The sequence below is a fragment of the Punica granatum genome, chromosome 8, assembly GCF_007655135.1.
Source record: "Punica granatum isolate Tunisia-2019 chromosome 8, ASM765513v2, whole genome shotgun sequence".
NCBI lineage: Eukaryota > Viridiplantae > Streptophyta > Magnoliopsida > Myrtales > Lythraceae > Punica > Punica granatum.
The window spans coordinates 4,050,874-4,070,547 of record NC_045134.1 but is presented as its reverse complement, the minus strand read 5'-3'; the positions used below and the strand labels follow the sequence as shown (position 1 = coordinate 4,070,547).

The window sequence follows — 19,674 nt, the reverse complement described above, 5'->3', positions numbered from 1 at the left end:
CTGGTCCGATCCAGCGAGCCGTGAGCATATGGGACTTTGAGTTTTCCTCAGGCAACACATTGTACCAGACCTACTACCGAGAAAACAAAATCGAGATTTGGGTTCTAGAGGATTTTGACAGTTTGGTTTGGACCAAGCACCATGTCATTGAAACTACTTGTCAGGACAACTTCCGCACCATATACATCAATGCTTTCATGATGAGGCCGATTGCACTATTGGATGGGGACGACAAGTTGATTTTCCATGGAAGAGATGAAATGTGCGTGTACCACAAGAGTTCCAAGGAGTGGGAAGGACTCGAAGTGGATTTCAAACCGTTCGCGCCATTTCATCACTCATCCATGGCCCACGACGGGTATTACGTTCCTCATGTCAATAGCCTCATCAGTTGGAATGATCCCCAGGCTAGTTGAGATATCCTTTCCATCTTCACAAGTCCATCAATATTCTGTCGGATTACAAGGGATCAGCCTGATAGATGTCGATGCGAGAAACCTAAGACAGCTTGCTAAAAGAATGCAAGATTTCAATCATCTAATATAGATAGATCAGTGTGTATTCTTATATATGCTATTTGTGTAACAGACATTGTAGTCATTCCAAGTCTCAGAGGCTGTCAACTGTTACAGCACAAATAATCAATTGATCTCTATCAATGCTAAAATGTTAATACAGACAAGACATCAGGCGGACATAAGCTCCTGCTCTTTAGAATCGTATGGAGGCGGCAGCTTATCTCGTACCCCAGCGAAAGGGTTTTCCGAGATGAGTGGGGGCCCTGAAATTGGCGCGTCCAGGACAAAGTCTGGAATGGCGTCAAGTGTCTCCTCAAAGAAGGACTTGATCGTCTGTAGAGTAATGAAAACAAGCATTTAACCTTTTCAGCGCACCGAGAAAGCATATAGGTTTGATTTATTGGCCTATGCTTCTGATAAGATACGTTAAAAATCACAGAGACAGCAGAATACTCGACGTACAGTGCAGTTCTGAAAAGCAGCATCAGCTTTCCGCTTCCACAAACCATTTCCACGCTCCGAATGGAAAAGACCAAGTAGCGGCTGCAGTCAAGAAACAATTTCGGGCCATCACAGAAAATAAAGACAAGAGAGAATTTAATATAAGTTAGTGTCGCGTTTGTACTTTCGCCACATCTCGGACATCTGGTTTCTTTCCATCTCTCCATAGAACAGAATCCCCGTAAACTTGATACTTCTCAAGGACCTAAAATCCAAGTATATGCAAGCAACAGAAAAACAATAAGAAGAAAATCAGCCAAAGCAGCCAAATATAAAAATGGTTATTTGTTCAGCTATACCTGACGGCGTGTGACGCCACTGCTTGGTGCACCATACACAGCAGTATCTACATGTCCCAAAAGAGACCAGGGGCTGTTAAAATTTACAGTAGCCTCGAGTCAACCAAAGAGAAGATTAAAAGGAAGTAGAGATTTTAACTCGAATTATAACAAAGTGCATGAGAGAATTAGGGGCTCAATCGACTTGAGCAACTATGCTGACTAGTCCTTACAACAAATCCTTGCAGAGAAGCCATTAGATTAAAGGTTCATTTGACTTATGCCAATCTAATCTAGACTTTAGAAAGATTCTTTCAGGTCGATTAATCACAACCAGTAGACTGTCATAAATCTCGCATTGACGACAACGGGTCTCACAGTGATCAGGTTACAATTAACCTAACCAAAAGTAATTATCTTCTTACATTGGGTCCAGGCTCCCCCAAGCAAAGACAATATAATAGACACGGAGAAATTAGTGACACATAACGACGTTTAACTCGACGTGTTTGTGTGTAACACTTACTTCTTGTAGGCAGCACGACCCACCATTACACCATGAGCTCCTTCACGCAATGCTGTATTGACCTGTATATGTCCATTGAAGACAGATGAGCACTAAAAGATCAGACTGTTATATATAATTAAAATAAGGGGAAATAATCTTATCTTCAAAAGAAGCTCAACAAATTTGAGTTAACATATTTCTCTTTCCTATACTTCCTCTCTTTTATCTTTTTGTGGCCCAAGCAACGAGAAAATGATTAGCATGAAGACAATTACCTCGTCAACAGAGTCAATGCCTCCATTTATTGTGAACTTCAGGTCGGGAAAGTCACGCAACAGAGCAAAATAGTATTCATATCTGCATATGACAAAGTAGATTAGTTAATGAAACATATTCCATTTGGGCATTCTTTTTCCATATATGAGAAGCTACTGTACATTCTGAAGCTCATAAAAAGGACAAAAGAGTTGTAACTCTTTCAAGTTCCATTCATATTATATTCCTTACTTGAGAGGAGGAATTTTACGATTATCTGCAGGACTAATGCCATTAAGGAGTGCTTTACGAGAATGTATAATGAAGTGCCTGGTCGGTGACAGTGAAGAAACCTTATAAATAAAATCACCTGCAAAGGGAAACGAGCAATTTTTTCATATGCAGACAACAATTAAACATAAGAAGGCAAATGGCATAAATGCCAACTTATTGGAGGGAAAGAGATATAGGGCCTCACACAACTCATAGTAAGAATCATGATCATCAACACCAATTCGGCATTTAACACTGACTGGGGAATCTGTCTTGGAAGCAATTACGGACATAGCCTCACCAACAAACTTTCTCATGAAGCCAAACAATTAATCACACACATCAGTAAAGAAGAACAAGAACATTACTTTTAAACGTTTGTAACTTCAAAGATTCAACATTATCAAATTATCAAACCAACCTTTGGATCAAGCATAAGACGTGCACCAAAACATCCATGTCCAGCTACCCTCGGACTTGGACACCCACAACTAATCACAAGAACTATCAAATCAAATCAATGCTAAAAGAATAAGAATTAACTGTGCAATTGAGAAGAGAGAGGGGCACACTTGAAATTAATTTCATCATAGCCATAAGGATTAGCAAGTTCGGTAGCTGTGGCAATGTGCTGCAGGTTGCTACCCCCAATCTGTAACACAATTGGATGCTGATCTGGAGAATATGCTAGGAACCTATGCTGGGCAATTTGAGTAGCAATACAAGTCAGCCATTACTCCATAGATAGAAAAATCCCCAACAGAAGCATAATCATTATCTAGGAATATGCGAGAGACAGGTGAAAGACATTTACACCTCCTCATAGAGTAGGAAACATGCAACTATCTAATGGAAAAGAAGAGTTTATTTATCCATAAAATGGAGTTTTAACTGAAAACAACCCAAGAACCATATTAATAATGAAACTACAGAGATGTAACTGAAACTCCAATAGTCCATGCTTTTCCCCCTTTTCGAGGCAGTAAGATCTAAGAAATATTGCATGTCTAAACTGGACTTTTAAAAATCGGCAGCAGCTCCAAACTTTTGCTTGAAAGCCTGAACATCCCGTTAGTCTTTTGAAACAAAATATTTAGTTCTAAAATTACACTTCTCCATCCTAGCCACAAAACCACAAGTTCATTCAGCTTACCAAGTTGTCCTTTTGATAAACAATTGTTTCAGCTGCAAGCATCTCTGTGTACAGCCATGCATGTTTTGATATGAGCCGGGCAAGAGTCCTATAGTGATGGTCTGTCCACTCCATCATCGGAGCGACGCTGGCAATCAAGCAAAGCATATTCAATCAACCATGATCATGAAAGCTACATATCTCCAAAATAGAAAAGATGTACAAGAAAAGAGACAGCTACCTAAATAAAGGAGGATAATAGTAATCAGCCACGACCATTGGAGCCTTTGCATGTAAATGTTGTCTTGGACGATAAGCCAAAATGTTCCTTAGTTTAGTTGAATTCCCCTTAAAGCTGCCTAATGAAAATCTGCGAGGGCTTTTAATGATAATAGGATGAGTAGGAGTAAATGAAGAAATTAAATTATATCCAGCAAACTTCATCGTATCTTTACTCGACCATGCAGCTCCTTTAGGACCTATCCAATCAATAAAACTAAATACACATGAGAATGAGTAAGTTAACTTAGCTATGAAAGCAGACAATAATTGTTTGTAGCACCGAATGATGAGAATAATCTTCTACACTACATGGTTAATATCAGAAAGATTAGCTAAATGGAAGCATAGTTGGACTTCATGCTTTTGTTGCAAATGCAATCCATCCACAAAGAGCTACTGTACCAATTCTCTCCAATGCAGATTCTCCAGTTAAAATCGCTTGGAAAATATACGGTAAAAAATCATTACTAGTTCTCAATTACTCTTATCCCTCTTATTCACAGTAAAATGCCTTTGTAGTAGACACAAGAAGACTGAAAGAAGATTATTTGGAAATGGCAAGCACCAAAAACTGGGGGAGGATTCAATTACAATTATAAAATTTTTAAGATTTCTCCAAAAATCCCACTAGTCTATTATTTTCCGTAAGAGTGAAAGCAGTTTTTGTAGAACAAACCATCATAAATTACCGGTTTTGACACCATAAGAGCTTCTTCATTTTGCATAGCAGTTCTATTTCCTTATTGAACTGGATTTTATTCCAAAGATGTGATTTTGAGCTCGCTCACTTATAATAGTTATACCATCAGTGGGACCACTTTCTACTCAAGAACTGTTTTGCCCCATTTCACTTTTCTAACATTTGTTCGAGGACTAGTGCTCAACACCAACTTCCCAAGCCGTTGGAAAGCTAACCTAACCCAGTATCCACAAAGGTAATCACACTAACTCCACCGGGTTAGTCTAACAACACTAGCCATGCTTTAGGAACCACTCAAGCTCAAACCTTTACAGCGACAAAACTAAATCTCAGAGAGATGTAGCAGCTGCTTTGCCCCCACAATTGCCCCATGAAGAGGACGAGAAGCTAAACATTCCTGGGTGATTGCTCTGGGTAATTGCTCAAGCTAGCTAAAAGACTCCATCTTCCTTTAATGGAAAAACAAAAGTAGTTAAACGGCACAGAGAGGGAGAAGAAGATGTCCAAATCCTTTTGCCCAGAAACGAAATCAAGGACATGGTCACTTTTCTCGACAACGGAGCTGCTTTGAGTTCGATAAAAACAACTTGCTGCCCCATTTCAGACTGAGAAACAAGCAGGAAAGTTCACAGCGGCATTTAACCAAACATTTACAGCGTAGGTGACCTTGCAGCTCCATAAAGACAGGAACCAACCAAGAATCCCACAACTTACTTATGGAAATGCAAATTCGAAGTATACGAGAGCAAATCCGAGGAGGGTCAGAGCTTACATCAAGGGAGGGACAAGAGAACTTCACGAACTTCGCTTGAAGAAGGAAGTCTGAGGAGCGAAACGGAAACGGATGGCATCGGTTTCTTCCGCACCGTTCAGCGGGTGGCGGTAAAGCCCAACGCAATCCCCAAGCCATGGGCCGGCCCACGTTGGATGATTGTCAATTAAATTTCTAATTGCAATTTGCTCCCTGGAGTTTATCTTTTTTAACTTTTCTCCAATAGATTTATTTATCTCATTTAACCCCCCGTTTGTTTTGTAAGAAATTTGATTTTAACTTTAACTTTAACTTTAACTCAACACAACAAAAACACACGTTTCCCAAATCAAATTTATAATCACATCTCATTTGTCCTTTTTCACAATCAAAATCAAAATCAAAGTAATTTTAACTCTGAATCCAAACGGTCCCTCTTCCCCCCGACATAATTCAGGAGTCCTCCCTCTCGACCTTCGGGCTTCATCGAGATGTACTAACACCATTCGACGTGGTATTTCAATGATCTGTTGTATCGCTAGAACAAATAGTAGTTTCATTTTTAGTTCTGGATGGAAAATATCGGTTCGCAAGTTAAATAAGTAAGTAGTTAAAATTGATGGTAAGATATGTTTGTTAATTTCTTGTCAAATTTAATATTGTGGAAGGGAGGAGAGACATGCGAGCCTACTGATGACCCATAAAGAGTATAAGACTATTCTTTGTCTTGAACGACTCGAGAAATTATAGATGACCGACGTAGTAATTTATAGACCAAGTGATCAGAGAAAAATAAGGAAAATTGAAAATTTAATTGATACGATTCTAATATCATGAAATCAAATCAAAATTTCTAAAATTTAAACTGCCATATCTACTTGTAATCAAATATAATCTTTCCTAATAACTACTAATTATTATCTCCAACATGTCTATAACTATGATTAAGTTATTTCCGTGAAGCTCATAATATTTCCTACATAATTCCAATTTTTTTCCCCTTTTATGAGACAACGAAGTGCCACCAATCTATTGTCCGAGACTAATCATCGTATGGGTATCGGCCACGATGTATTTGTGGAGACTTTTGAGCCCTACACTTGCAGGTAGAGCGAGAAGGGCAACGAACCACAATGAGGAAAATGATGATAATAACGAATAATTAAGAAGAAGTACAATTGTTAAGGATGATTATGCAAACCTGATTGAGTTGGTACTCAGTAGACACCTATATATATATATATATATATATAATGATAGAGATTACAAGAGAATCCTTAATAGATTGCGCAAATCAACTATGCAAAAGAGAAATAATATCGAAAAATAATACTCCAGATTCCTAAGATATTCTTTTTTTTTTTGGGTGAGCTTCCAACCGCAAAGCAAGATTTGGCAGTTGTGACAAACAAACATATATATGTGTGTGTGTATATATAATCAGTGTAAAACCATCTTTGAAATATACTTACTATCTGATCAAACTCGCAAGCGATGATGAGTTCGTTGCGCTCTGCTTTATACACGTGTGTGAAACCCATCTGTTCTTATGTTTTTCATGTGCTTACCGGTACGGATACACATGAGATCGAAGGTGACGGAGAGCAAACACGGATCACTTGGTTGCCCGACGAAATTTGGTTCAGAATACTGATTTATGTGCCTGCTGAAAATCTCCAAAGATTAAAGTTGGTTTGTAGCAGCTGGAGGAAAGAGATCACCAGCAACAAGTTCCAGGCTTTGCATCTCGAGAGATTGCTCTCTATTCCTCGACACGGAGTAATAGCTAAAACGGTATTGAGGAAAAGGAGACCACGGGCATACTCTGTTAAGGATTATCGCACTTCTTACCTTAACTTCGAACTTAACAGCGAGCATGAGAGGATACACAGCCATAGTATGCAGTTAGAAGGTTTAGTTCGCTACCTCACTCACAGGTGCCATGGTATGCAGCAGTCCGATGACATGGAAATTCACGTCAACGATTCTTGCGACGGGATCATCCTCGCTGAGGTACTTGGTTATTATTCCTCCGAAAATGTTATTATGCTCCTCGTTTGCAATCCCATCACAAGATGCTACAAGCTGTTGCCTTTCTGGAATTCTCCAGTGAGATATCATACCCGATGGAGGATAGTACGCAGTACTTCGGTCGGAAGATACAAGATAGTGGGATTGTTTGAAAGTTTATACAGTATAGATTGTCATATCCATGACTTTGTGTTGGATAAACAAAAAGGGAGCTGGGCCTCATGGAAGAAGCTTTGCTCGCCTCGGACAGCCAGTTGTTATTTTATTGGCGCGAGCCTGTACGCAAATGGAAAATTATATTGGTTGACCAAACCACACGACTCAGTAGAGAGAAACTCGGAATCATGCATGCTTTCTCTTGATATCGCAACCGAGAAGCTCAATGTTACCACTCGTTTTCCGGAGCCTTATCCCACAACGCATTGGTGGTACAGAAGCCAACTCACATCAAATGGAATGTTTTACCAGATGTATTACACGTACGATGTGTCTCCCGACAGGCCCGACAAGATGGAGGTATGGGTTCTCAAGGATCTTGATAATCCAGTATGGATCAGGCATAGGGTAATTAGTCTTCCCGCTCATGGTAATTTTGTTCATGCTACTGACTCGCAATCTGCAGCTACTCTAGCTACTGACACAAAACTTATAGCTATTCTTGATGGGGACAACTATCTGGTTTTTACAATGGATTCCGGGGCAAGGATGTTTATGTGTGACATGAGATCAAGTGAATGGAAAGAGATCGCCATGGATTTCAGGGAATTTGCCGTGGTTCACGCAACTAACGACGTTCATCATGTTGGTAGCCTGATCAGCTGGACTAAATAGAGACCAGTTTGGATCTAATACTTTCCTCGTTTTTCTCCTTTTTTGTGTTGTTTCTCTGAGAAGATTAATTAAATTAGTGTAATCACAAGTCAGTTATCAACTGTGTTCTCTCCTATAAATATCTAAGTCCATGAGATTAAAATTGAATTTGGGAGGTTAATTTGTTGCTGGTGCATGCGAATCTCTTTTTATAATTTTCTTTTTCCGAGAATAATAAAATATTAATGAAGAATAATAGGAGTTCATCAAGAAAATCTTGCTAATATGTTGAAACTACGACCATATAATCGACCAATGAACTTCAAAATCATGACCAAAAGATGAGAAAGGACAGCAAAACGGGGGTGTTGTCGTGTTGAGTATTTGCACAAAGGTCAGGAAACATTCTGAAACCAAACACGTTACTTCAGGTTCTTCTCTCTAATATGTTGGTTGCTGCGAAACCGAATTTTCGTTTCTTCAGGTTAGCAACAGTTAACGATCCTCGGGGACTTCTGTTTTGACTGGTATTAATTCTGATTATCTAATGCAGCACCTCCATTTATATTCTCTTGGAAAGTGTTTGTTAAAACCGTGTAAACGAACATGTGTAGCTCTAAATCAATCTTATGATGATGCCCCATATTCAAAATAAAATTCCTTTGCAGTAGGTCACTTCATTAATACGCACAAGGAGATCGAAAGAAGATTATCTTAATTAAGCACCAACTAACAGGGAAAGGACGCAAAAGCCAATCAGGTAATCGCTCATAAGCAGGGCAAATTGACAGCAGCAATTTAAAACATCTGGAGCGCGTAAGCAAGCAACATGCAGCTCCAGGAAGACCAGAATCAATCAAGATTTCCGCAACTTGCTTATGCAAATGTAAATTTGAAATGAATGAACGCAAACCCGAAGATATGGGATTTTTATGCAAGGCCCAATGACCTCATAATCAGCTAACACTTTTGAGTGACGAGTCCAGCGAGGACATTACATATGGTATCAGAGCCGACCTTGGCCCACAACCATGCGGGATCGCGGGTAGACATTATGGGGTTACCCACGAGCCCGAATTCGTTGGAGGTATGTACTGGACCCCGGCCCAACAGCCCAGTTAAGACTCCCTGTAGGCTCACTCACGGGAGCAGAAAATAGTTCTTTGTATTAAACAACCTAAGAAATTACAAATGACCTACTTAATAAATAAACTAAGTGGTTAATGAAAAATAGGGAACTACAGTTCTTTTCTTCTTTTTTTCCCCTTCCTTGCATGACAAGGGAGACCAGCAAGGTTAATTGAAGGAAATGGAAAATCTAATAGAAGGTCACGGATAATCCAACAATGATAATTATACATGGAACCTCTAAGTAACTAGGTAAAAATATTTGCCGCTACAATATACACTCTCTTTCTTTCTCGGGTAAATGAAAATTTGATTGATACATCCTAATAATTGATATAATCGTAATATCAAATCAAATGTATATTCCAAAAATTTAAAATATCATATCTGCTTGTAAATAAATATAAGCTTTCCTAATTACAAAAGTATATTATCTCCAACATTTCTAACTATGATGAAGATATTTCCATAAGCTCGTAAACGTTTCTGCAGTATTCTTTTTGTATAGGTGAGACAACAAGGTGTCATCTTTCTATTTCTATAGTCCTAGACTAGTTCTCATCTGGATATATATGGTAGTTTGGTCTGAATAAAATGTACTTCCGATTTCCAAGTAGAGTGAGCCCACTAGTCGACTGCATGGAGAGCCAAGGCTGTTATTGCAGTTAAACATGCCATGAAGAGTCAAGGCGGTAATTGCGCAGAAGTGCAAAAAATTCCGGCCTTTCCAACCACAAAGCAAGATTTAACTGTTGTGAGATATCATATAATAAATTACTGAAAAACCGTATTTGATAATAGCTTCATTGATCATCTGATCAGACTTGGAAGCGAAGATGAGTTCGTTTTGTTCTTTATACATGTCTGCAAAAATGTTCTTCCTGGTGTGTTTCATGTGCGTACATATGCACACAAGACCGAAGGTGACGGAGAGCGAACAGGGTTTCCTTCATTGCCCGATGGGATTTGGCTCTAAAAATAAGTAAAAATATCACATAAAATTGTCTCTACATACTTTTTAAAAGCAATTATAGTTGTCTCAATATGTATATTTTCCTATATATAAAGCTCTACATAAAAAGTAAATATTTTTTACGGAACCAAGTGGCAGGCCCGCAAATCAAACAAACCAACATAATTAATTCTACAACAAAGAGATTTGAACCTTTAACCTCCATTTTAGTATAACATTGGCTTATTCAATGCATCAATGCTCCTTACTTGTCAAATTTGGGAGTTTTATTTTTTATTATACTTTAATGATAATATTTATATTCTAAATAAATTATTAATATTTTGTATTTATAATTTTTATTTTTAAATAACCTACATAATATAATATTTGTTCCAATAAATATTTTGTGAGGGTTCATCCTTTTAAAGAAAAAATTTTGATAGATTTCTGTTTGAAATTTTATCAGAAAATTTCGGACATAATTTTTATAAAAAATTTATTTGTCAAGCGAAAGGCTAGAAATTCTTGTGGTCGCCGAATTTTTCTTGGATAAGTGATCGTCGAATTTAAGTAGAGAAAGAGAAGAGAGATGTGGTGAGGAGGAGAAAGAACCGAGAATAAAACGTAAAGTATGACAAGAGAAAATATTTGCATTGAAGAAACCGAATGAAGAATATATATATATATATATATATATTCTTCATTCGGTTTCTTAAAAAAAATATGAGTGAAAAATTGAAATGAATAAAGTAAAATTTATATAATTTTTTATTCTTAACTTGTAAAATTTTTACCTTCAATAAATAAAAGTTTCAAATTCAATTTAGCAACAATATATTAGTCTATATGTCGATACACTTTAAAAGCATAAAAATTAGTCTCTATTGCTCATACTTATGTCAACAATTTTTTTAATTAATTGTATTAGAGACAAATAATATATCATATAGAGACACAATTTTTTTTTTGGTCCATAAAAGTAAAGATTTAGAGACAAATAACACCATATACAGAGACATATATCTTATTTGTCTTTAAAAATAAAAATTTAGAAATAAAACAATTAAAATGTCTCTAATATTTTATTTCTATAGATCATTTGTGATGTCGTGTTCTGCCAAGGGTTTACTGCATAACTTGCTGTTTTCCAATGACACAAATACGTGAGAGAACAGGAGGAACGAAAAACATAACTTCATTTCTTTGAGAAGTGCTGATCAAGATCGATCCTACCCCTGCTTTCCGTCTCGAGCCTTGTTCGACTGAAGAGTGCGTGACAAGACTGGCGCCAATTGATTACCAACGAGCATTTCGCAAGACTGGCGCCAATTAATTGCCTACTGGAAGATAATTTACGATTCTTCAGTAAGAAATTACGAGATTCTCGGGTTGCAATCGGTTGGGCACAATCCGGTCACAAGATTGTACAAACCCCTTTGACGCCGATGGTACCTTCAGATGAGGACGATGAAATGATCATGAAACACGAATATAAAATGTATGCATTCGGAAGGACTACCATCAATGGCTTGTTATCTGTAATATGCTCCTCATGTCAATAGCCTCATCAGTCGGAATGATCCCGAGGCACACCGAGACATTATTTCCTCTCAGAAGTGAAATAACATTGAGATACTGTCACATAAGTCCTCACATCATAATTTGCTTGTACTTATCTCATTCAGAAGAAATTGAAATCGCAGAGGAACGATACTCGTCCAGCGAACTTGCCAATCGTGGCATTCATTCGCCAATGCGCTCAGTCCTGTTGCAACATCCATAGTGTATGACTGCCTTTTCGGGTGAAATACGGGACTGAAACACATCGTGCCCAAAGGTCAGCTTGTTTGGTTTCACAAACCGATTTTAACTTTAATTTTAACTCTACTCCACTTATCTTCAATTCAACAACATAATCGTTACTTTCTCTCAACTATTCATTACTTTTTCTAAAATTCAATAACAAAATCATTATTTTCTCTCAATTATTCATTACTTTTTTTTATATTTTTTCTTATAATTAAACAACACAATTATTACAATCCAATTAAAATCTAAATCAAAACTCAATTCTACTCTAACTCTAATACCAAATATAACCTAATAGTTTCTCTAATGTAGTGCAACATATGATGGGTCTAACGAGCATAGCCCAAACAGAGCATAGCCCAAACAAAGCCCAGCCCACGAACATTGTGTGGTTAATAATCAACTAACTGAAAACTACCAAATCAGTTCCCTTTCTCTCTCTTCTTCCTCTCTTCTTATCAGCAACACAGAGCTTTCATTTCCATGGCTACTCTGAGCTTCAATGCCGCCAGGCTCAGAACCCCACCACCCCAATCTCTTAAACCCAACCTCAATTTCCCTTCTTTCGTAAAACCCGCAAATGTTCTCTCCCAAAGTATGCCCAGAAATCGCTTACTCGTGCAGAAATTCCACTTAAATTCAGTCTCTGAGGGCTCGGTCTCGACGCAGAAGGATGCTGAAGTCGGCGAAGAAGATGGAGAAGAAGACCAAGCACAGGAGGAGGAAGATTATGATGACCCGACAGCGGAGCTGAGCTATCTCGACCCCGAGACCGATCCCGAGAGCATAACAGAGTGGGAGCTCGACTTCTGCTCCAGGCCGATCCTCGACATTCGGGGCAAGAAGGTGTGGGAGCTCGTGGTCTGTGACGACTCGCTCTCTCTTCAGTACACGAAGTACTTCCAGAACAATGTCATCAACAGCATCACCTTGAAGGATGCTATCGAGTCCATCAGTGAGGAGCTGGGCTTGCCTTTACCTGAGAAAGTTCGCTTCTTCAGGTTGATTACTACCCGGAATAGCTTTGCAGTGCCATTCTTCATTATTTTTCTGGAATCATTAGATTGTTCCAGCATTTTTTCTCAGTAATGTAAAATTTTGCAATGAAGTTTGCCCCTTTCCGGATATAACCAAAACTTTGCTTTAAAGGGAGAAGCTTTTCCTTAAAATCCGTAGTTTGACAGCTCATCTTGAGTTTCGTGTAATTAAAAAGATGCTCAATCATTGCTTTGCCGTGTCCTAGAATGATCACTGAAATTACTCAAATGTCGGGTATCCTGTTGATTCAAGAAAATATGATGATGATGTTGGTGTGCGCATATAAAGTACAAGTCTAATGATTCATATGCTTCCATTTGCATTTTTAGGCCCTTGAGTGGACATTCTTCTATTGATGCATATGGAGTCTGATTAATATTGCGGGCGTCACATTACAGGTCTCAAATGCAGACAATCATAACGAAAGCATGCAAGGAGCTCGGCATTAAACCTGTACCGAGCAAGAGGGTGAGTTTGATCTTCTCTCATTTTAGTGCATTAAAGCTATCAATTTGCTGTTAACTGCATAAATATTTGAGTTCTTGCAGCTGCTGAGTATGAAACCGTCTAGTTGAATTACAATCATAAGAGATACCAATTACTTCTAATCTAATTTCATATCTGACCTAATGTTTTCTCACATGAATTATTTCTATTAATGGCTACACTCTCTTGACAGACGGCCGTAGCACTCGTTACGTAATGGAGTATGTTTGTCTGACAGGATTAGGAATCAGCATAAAAATGCGTCCGTACATATTCTATGTTGGAACATTGAATCACTTCACTGTGTCTCACGAATGTGAATGTTTCGATAATGATCTTTGGAAAAGGAATCCCCTGCCTCCTTTTCATCATAAGGCTGGTTATATGCAGATGCTGCTCTAATTTTTGTGGACAAATGAATTTATTTCAGTGTCTATCGCTACTTTTGTGGCTTGAAGAACGATACGAGACTGTATATACACGGCATCCTGGTTTCCAGAAAGGATCTAAGCCCCTTCTCGCTCTGGACAACCCTTTCCCAATGGAACTGCCCGAGAATTTGTTTGGAGAGAGGTGGGCTTTCGTCCAACTGCCGTATTCAGGTACTGGAGCAGCAACAAATACGAAGCTCCACTTTTCTTTATGTTGTAAAAGATTAATTTCGTTTACAGCGTCCGTCTGACACGGGTAAAACATTCTAATTCGTCCTAATTGAACTGATAGTATGTTGTTTTTCTTCATTTAGCTGTCCAAGAGGAAATCTCATCCTTGAAGACAAGATACGTGTTTGGGGCAGGTCTTGATTTGGATCTATTGGGGATTGAAATCGATGACAAGACATTGATTCCAGGGTTGGCTGTCACATCATCCCGTGCTAAACCGCTGGCAGGTGCACATTTCTCGGATAGGTTCCATTTTGAGAAGAAATCTACTCCTTTTGCCTAAACTATAAAGATTTTCATCATCTCAAAACTTTGGCGCAATCCTTTACTAGTATCAATGAGCACTTAAAAGTTAATAAAGCTTAATGCGTTATTCTGCCAGCTTGGATGAATGGACTGGAAGTTTGTGCGCTTGAAGCTGACACGAGCAAAGCCTCCTTGATACTCTCGGTCGGAATTTCAACACGGTACATTTATGCTACCTATAGGAAAACTCCGGTAACAACAAGTGAAGCCGAAGCTTGGGAATCTGCGAAGAAATCCTGTGGGGGCTTGCATTTCCTCGCCATTCAAGAAGACTTGGATTGTGATGACTGTGTTGGGTTTTGGCTTCTTCTCGACATGCCTCCTCCCCCTGTATAAATTTTTGACTTGCAGATAAATAGAGAATACAATGTGTAACACAGTATCTCTTTCAATCGCCATTATCTTCGGCTTCTATTATTAAGGATAAATGCTTAACTAAGGTTCTGTAGTTTGTGTCCGCTGAGTGTATCTTGGGGAAACCTTTTTATCACTTCTCCAAAGAATTCGATGCAAAAACGGAAATCAAATGAACCAAACGAATTTGTTTGAATAATATAAGTAACTTGAGGCTTGAAGCGATGAAAAGCGGCGATGGGCGATTAAATTTGGGGGGTCCTGTATAATTGCAGTCCAATTATAATCATGCAGAACCGGCTCGAGTATGAGGAAAAAGCATCGGGACCACGATACATAAACTAAAAAAATGAAGAGATCTAACGAAGTGGAGAAACATGGTTTCAAGTTCTGTGTATGAGGCGGGATTCCGGCATCATTTTTTGGGTGATCTCTTGATATAGGATCGGAGTGGCTCGGAGAAAAATAGCAGTTAAAGGAGTTAACTGCTACAATCATGCAGAGGAACACAGCATGTGAAAAGCATCACATGTGTTTGCTACAATCATCCATGCAGACAAAGAGCACTGAACCAAAGTACATGTACAGGTCAGGTTTGCGGTGCAGAATAGAAAGACTTTGCCATATAATATAGTTCTATAATACATACATACATATATGATACTTACATAGATACTGGGCATGGCTGAATTCTTTCACTGAATCCTGATCGGAACCATCGCTAGAGGAATCGTATCTACATCGACCCCAGAATGGTGACATATCTAATTCTACCAAGGTGGCTTGGGCATGGACGTCCAGGCATAATAAGCACAGACAATCTTCTGAGACATGTACACATAGACAGCAAACGACAGGCTCATCAGAGTCAAGTCCTTCCAGTCGCCCTTCCTCTGCGGGCTCAGACTGTCCCGCAAGCCATTTCCCAACTTCTCGAGACCGCCCAGGATTCTCGGCGCCGGGGAGGGGCTTCCCTTGTCATTCTTCATAGTCGACTTTTCCGGATCGTCGGGCTCGTGATTCTGGCAACGAACGGCCGTGCCGAAGCTTGCCCTCAAGAAGTTTCTGTAGCTGGGTTCTTGAGTAGGTCTGATCTTGCTGCGGAGGGAGCGAGGCAAAGAAACAGCAGCAGCCATGGATAACATATTGCTGGAGATGGGATGAGCCAAGGCTTGAGGAAAAATATCTTAAATGGTAAGGGCCTCAGAGGGAGAAGAGCCAGCCAGTGGGGTCCCAGCCCATGATCAAGGATATTTTTGATGGGCTTATCTAGCAATTTCCTTGGATAGTTCATGTCAAAGAGCAGTTCTTGAGTAGGTTTTTTCCTACCATAAAAATCCACCCATAATGCGTATTTGGTTTTTCGGGTTCGGGTATTCGGTCAGGATAGATTCGGATTTTTTGGAATTTGCTGACTTTTGCACACACCCCTAGGCCAGATCGACTTTGGATTGGAATAGAAATAATTGGCGGACAAAAGTAAATATTTAAAACAACAATGCGGGCAAATCGTCGCGGCGGCTTCCACACAGATAGTTTTCTTTCCTTGTGAGGTCGGATCTCTTTCCTTCAGGATGCCGCTCTTCCCTCTCACGGAGAACGTCTTGTCCGTTCTGGATTCGCCGGAAGGTGAAGCAATAGGGTCGGCTTTCGGCATCGGAGTTGAGCTTACAGGAATGCTGACGGCGCTCAGTGACGTCCAGGAAAAGCTTCAGCAGATGAAGGGAGCACTCGGTGGCGCTGACTTCTTTCTGTTTGGGACTCCCCTCATCCACTGGGACAGATTAAAGGAAGCGGTGTTCGATGCGGAGTTCCTGCTCGACGAGCTGTCCACGCAGCTAGCGCTTTTCCGGAGTATGGGCCGCCACACGCTCTCCGGAAGGATAGGTCTTTTCTTCTCTAGACGGAATCCCTTTCGATTGAGGAGCAGGATCAAGCAAATCAACGAGGGGCTCGGTGATTTTGCCCGTGAACCTCTAGACTTTAATGAAGGAGCGTGGAAGCAGCGATCTAATTACTTGGTGGCCGCTCTTCAGGGACCGGAAAGGGGCTTCTTCGATCTCCCTTTACGTTTAAAGCATTGCTTTGCATACTGTCTGTTATTTCCCGAGAACTACGTGATTGACAGGTCGACCCTTACACAGCTGTGGATGGCTCAGGGACTGGTGCCATCAGCCGATGCCAACAATGATAGTGGAGGAGAGGATGTAGGGTCTGCTTATGTCGTGAATCTGTGCAGGAGGTCTTTATTATCCGAGGTTCAAGAAGACGAGTTTGGCAACATAGCAAGCTTCAAGGTGCACAATCTCGTGTACAAATACTTGCGAGCAATCGTGTGGCCCGAGTATTCCACTCTGTTTTTTTGTCAAGAGTGCTTTCACTTATCGGCTAGCGAGGTTAGATTTGACCAGCAAGGACGTATCATTGCCAGTGCCATTTTCGATGTGCCTAGATTGAGGACATTCCTCATACCATATCAACCGAAGCTAGTCAATCTGATTTATGACCATGGATGGAAGTATGAATGGTTCATCCAGACGTCACCTTGCCTTCGCGCATTGGATTTGCACCGCACCCATATTACGAATGTGCCATGGTCCGTAGACAAGCTAAAGCACCTAAGGTACCTCGATCTCTCCGGGAACGCTTGCATAGAGACGCTTCCGCGTTTTATAACTACATTATGGAATTTGCAGACTCTCAAGCTGTCTTTTTGTGAAAGGCTCAAGGAATTACCAGATGACATGGAAAAACTAGTCAATCTTAGGCATCTTGAGATTGATGGGTGTTGGGGATTAACTCACATGCCTTCCGGTATCAGAAACCTAAGAAGTCTCCGTGTATTGTCGATGTTTGTTGTGTCCGAGAGGAGTGTTGACCCTGCTTCCTCAAACAATGCAGGGTTAAGCGAATTGGAAGGTCTACATCAGTTGAGAGGAAGGTTAGAACTTCGAGGATTGGAAAAAGTGAAGGATGCATCAGTAGAAGTGAAAGCAGCAAATATCAAGAGCAAGAAATATCTTGATACATTGACTCTAGTGTGGGAAGTTAGAGAAGCTGTTGGTGATGATGATGCTGCTGCACGGACTTATCGAGATGATAAAATGACTCTGCAGACTCTTGAACCGAACTTGAACCTCAAGGGGCTGTGCATTAATGGGTATGGTGGAGCTAAATTTCCAACTTGGCTATCCTCGCTGATTCATCTAGTGAAGATCACCTTGAGCAATTGTTATCAATGCCGATATCTCCCTCCACTGGATCAGCTTTTTGTGCTGAAGCATCTCATGCTTGAAAAGTTGAGTGCCTTAGAATTCATAATCGGAAATGACCCGAGCAGTTCCTTTCGAAGACCTCGAGTGGCGACATATTTCCCCTCCCTTGAACAACTCTGTCTTAGAGAATTGCCAAACTTGAAGGGCTGGTTTGAGGAAGATATGATCACAGATTGGGAAGATGGCATGTATCAACAAGAACATTTGCCGACTTCTTTCAGTGTGCTTTCTGCAGTAACTATCGATGACTGCCCTGAGCTTTCGATGTCACTACTTCCAAGGGTTCGGAGCCTGCGCGTAAACAAGGCAGGCAAGAACCAGTTGCAGTGTTTCTTACAGCCGTCTCTTCCTTGGCTGGCTCAGTCAGGTTCCTCTTCCTCTATGTCCAACATCATGCGCGCAGACCTCAAGTCCTTGTGCCTTTCTTACATGAGGGATCTCGACCATCTGCCTGAGACGTACTTCTCGAAGCTCTCGTCCCTTGAGGACGTAGAGATTCAGCACTGTCCTAACTTAGTGGGTTTGCCACCCTTGAAGTCCCTCAAGCGTCTTACTATCTTGGGTTGTCAAAGGCTAACTTCTCTCTCGGGATGGATCAATCATCTCACTGCACTTGAGAATCTCAAACTTCACAGGTGTCCCGAGCTTGATCTGTCGCTTTATCGCTGCCATAGCAAGATTGAAGACATTGTCCTGAGGTGGTGGCCTGAATTTGAAATGTCACTGAGTTCTGATACTGGGGAGCAAAAGCTTGACTCCTCAAGTGCATCTGATGATTCTGATGGCAGTGGATTGTGGGGCAAACTTCAGAGATTAACTTCATTGGAGATTGTGGATATCCCAAAGTTGGCTTTTCTGCCAGGAGGGCTTCGACTTGTGACATCACTGCAGAAGTTAGAATTGACCGCATGCAGTGCCCTGGAAGAGTTGCCTGAGTGGATAAGTGAATTTCAGTTTCTACGCCGGCTGAACTTGAGTTTCTGTCCCAATTTGAAATCGTTGCCTAAAGGATTGGCTCGTCTCAAAGATTTGTCTGGCCTGAATATTATTGGCTGTCCCCACCTCAAGCGAAGGTACAAGAAGGAGACTGGTACTGATTGGAAAGATATCGCTCATGTTGGGGATGTTGAAGGTTGTTAAATCTGTGCTCATTGTCAACGATGGAAACTTCTCTGTGGGTAAGATCTCGTCAATGCCTTTGCGTAGTGTGACTTTTTCCTTATGAAGTGAATCTCTATTTGTTTTTCCCACATGACACGCAGTTGTGAGATTTTGCTTAGATCCTGATGCCTGCCATTCTGCAATTGCAGGAGCTTGGCTCATGATCAGCCAGTGCAGAACATTCTTATTATTCATGGATGAATCATCATGCTGTAATTTGAACCCGAAGGTTAAATGTTGTCTTCTCGCCTTGCTTTCTTGATCAAAACTAGGTCGCATGTACAGAGGAAAAGGTGAAAAGTGGGAATCTGTAGAAACTTGTTCCCTTTTTCTGTTCTGTTGGATCATCTCAGGCCAGGGACCTTCTGTCTATACATGCCAAATTCATTGTAGGATCCCCGTCCTTGTCGATCTTTGTGCCATTTCTTCTCTATGTTATGCCAGTGATCTGCTTATTTCTC

At 40.3% G+C, this 19,674-nt stretch overlaps 3 protein-coding genes across 9 annotated transcripts; 2 read left to right on the top strand and 1 right to left on the bottom strand.

The window, feature by feature from the left end:
- Positions 1 to 538: 538 nt before the first annotated feature.
- Positions 539 to 5,351, bottom strand: LOC116189356 (tRNA-dihydrouridine(20/20a) synthase-like). Of its 6 annotated transcripts, none has more exons than XM_031518985.1 (13): positions 5,220 to 5,351; positions 3,707 to 3,944; positions 3,487 to 3,613; positions 2,906 to 3,033; positions 2,755 to 2,824; positions 2,539 to 2,641; positions 2,313 to 2,430; positions 2,081 to 2,162; positions 1,824 to 1,885; positions 1,319 to 1,391; positions 1,144 to 1,224; positions 981 to 1,061; positions 539 to 851 (listed from the first exon to the last, which is right to left on the bottom strand). In XM_031518985.1, exons 2-13 carry the CDS (start codon positions 3,907 to 3,909, stop codon positions 687 to 689), a joined length of 1,293 nt encoding a protein of 430 aa, XP_031374845.1. In that variant the 5' UTR covers positions 3,910 to 3,944; positions 5,220 to 5,351; the 3' UTR covers positions 539 to 686. The 6 variants fall into 6 exon arrangements, with proteins under 6 accessions (XP_031374845.1, XP_031374846.1, XP_031374847.1 ...); XM_031518986.1 differs by having other exon boundaries at positions 3,707 to 3,844; positions 5,220 to 5,345; XM_031518987.1 differs by having other exon boundaries at positions 3,707 to 3,835; positions 5,220 to 5,339.
- Positions 5,352 to 12,364: 7,013 nt separating this feature from the next.
- On the top strand, positions 12,365 to 14,880 carry LOC116189637 (protein TAB2 homolog, chloroplastic). Its single transcript, XM_031519392.1, has 5 exons — positions 12,365 to 12,932; positions 13,368 to 13,437; positions 13,886 to 14,057; positions 14,201 to 14,344; positions 14,500 to 14,880. The coding sequence occupies exons 1-5, from the start codon at positions 12,415 to 12,417 to the stop codon at positions 14,757 to 14,759; spliced, it is 1,164 nt and encodes a 387-aa protein (XP_031375252.1). The 5' UTR covers positions 12,365 to 12,414; the 3' UTR covers positions 14,760 to 14,880.
- Positions 14,881 to 15,878: 998 nt separating this feature from the next.
- On the top strand, positions 15,879 to 19,668 carry LOC116189635 (putative disease resistance protein RGA1). Of its 2 annotated transcripts, XM_031519389.1 has the most exons (3): positions 15,879 to 17,591; positions 17,679 to 19,230; positions 19,363 to 19,668. In XM_031519389.1, exons 1-2 carry the CDS (start codon positions 16,352 to 16,354, stop codon positions 19,190 to 19,192), a joined length of 2,754 nt encoding a protein of 917 aa, XP_031375249.1. In that variant the 5' UTR covers positions 15,879 to 16,351; the 3' UTR covers positions 19,193 to 19,230; positions 19,363 to 19,668. The 2 variants fall into 2 exon arrangements, with proteins under 2 accessions (XP_031375249.1, XP_031375247.1); XM_031519387.1 differs by having other exon boundaries at positions 16,230 to 19,230.
- The last annotated feature ends 6 nt before the right edge of the window (positions 19,669 to 19,674 follow it).

Coding starts and splice junctions, on each gene's coding strand:
- LOC116189356 (XM_031518985.1), bottom strand. CDS start 3,909: ATGAAGTTTGCTGGATATAATTTAATTTCTTCATTTACTCCTACTCAT. Junction 2,642..2,754: donor GTCTTATGCTTGATCCAAAG/GTTGGTTTGATA, acceptor TTCATGAGAAAG/TTTGTTGGTGAGGCTATGTC. Junction 1,886..2,080: donor GCATTGACTCTGTTGACGAG/GTAATTGTCTTC, acceptor GGACATATACAG/GTCAATACAGCATTGCGTGA.
- LOC116189637 (XM_031519392.1), top strand. CDS start 12,415: ATGGCTACTCTGAGCTTCAATGCCGCCAGGCTCAGAACCCCACCACCC. Junction 14,058..14,200: donor CGTCCAACTGCCGTATTCAG/GTACTGGAGCAG, acceptor TTCTTCATTTAG/CTGTCCAAGAGGAAATCTCA. Junction 14,345..14,499: donor CCGTGCTAAACCGCTGGCAG/GTGCACATTTCT, acceptor TTATTCTGCCAG/CTTGGATGAATGGACTGGAA.
- LOC116189635 (XM_031519387.1), top strand. CDS start 16,352: ATGCCGCTCTTCCCTCTCACGGAGAACGTCTTGTCCGTTCTGGATTCG.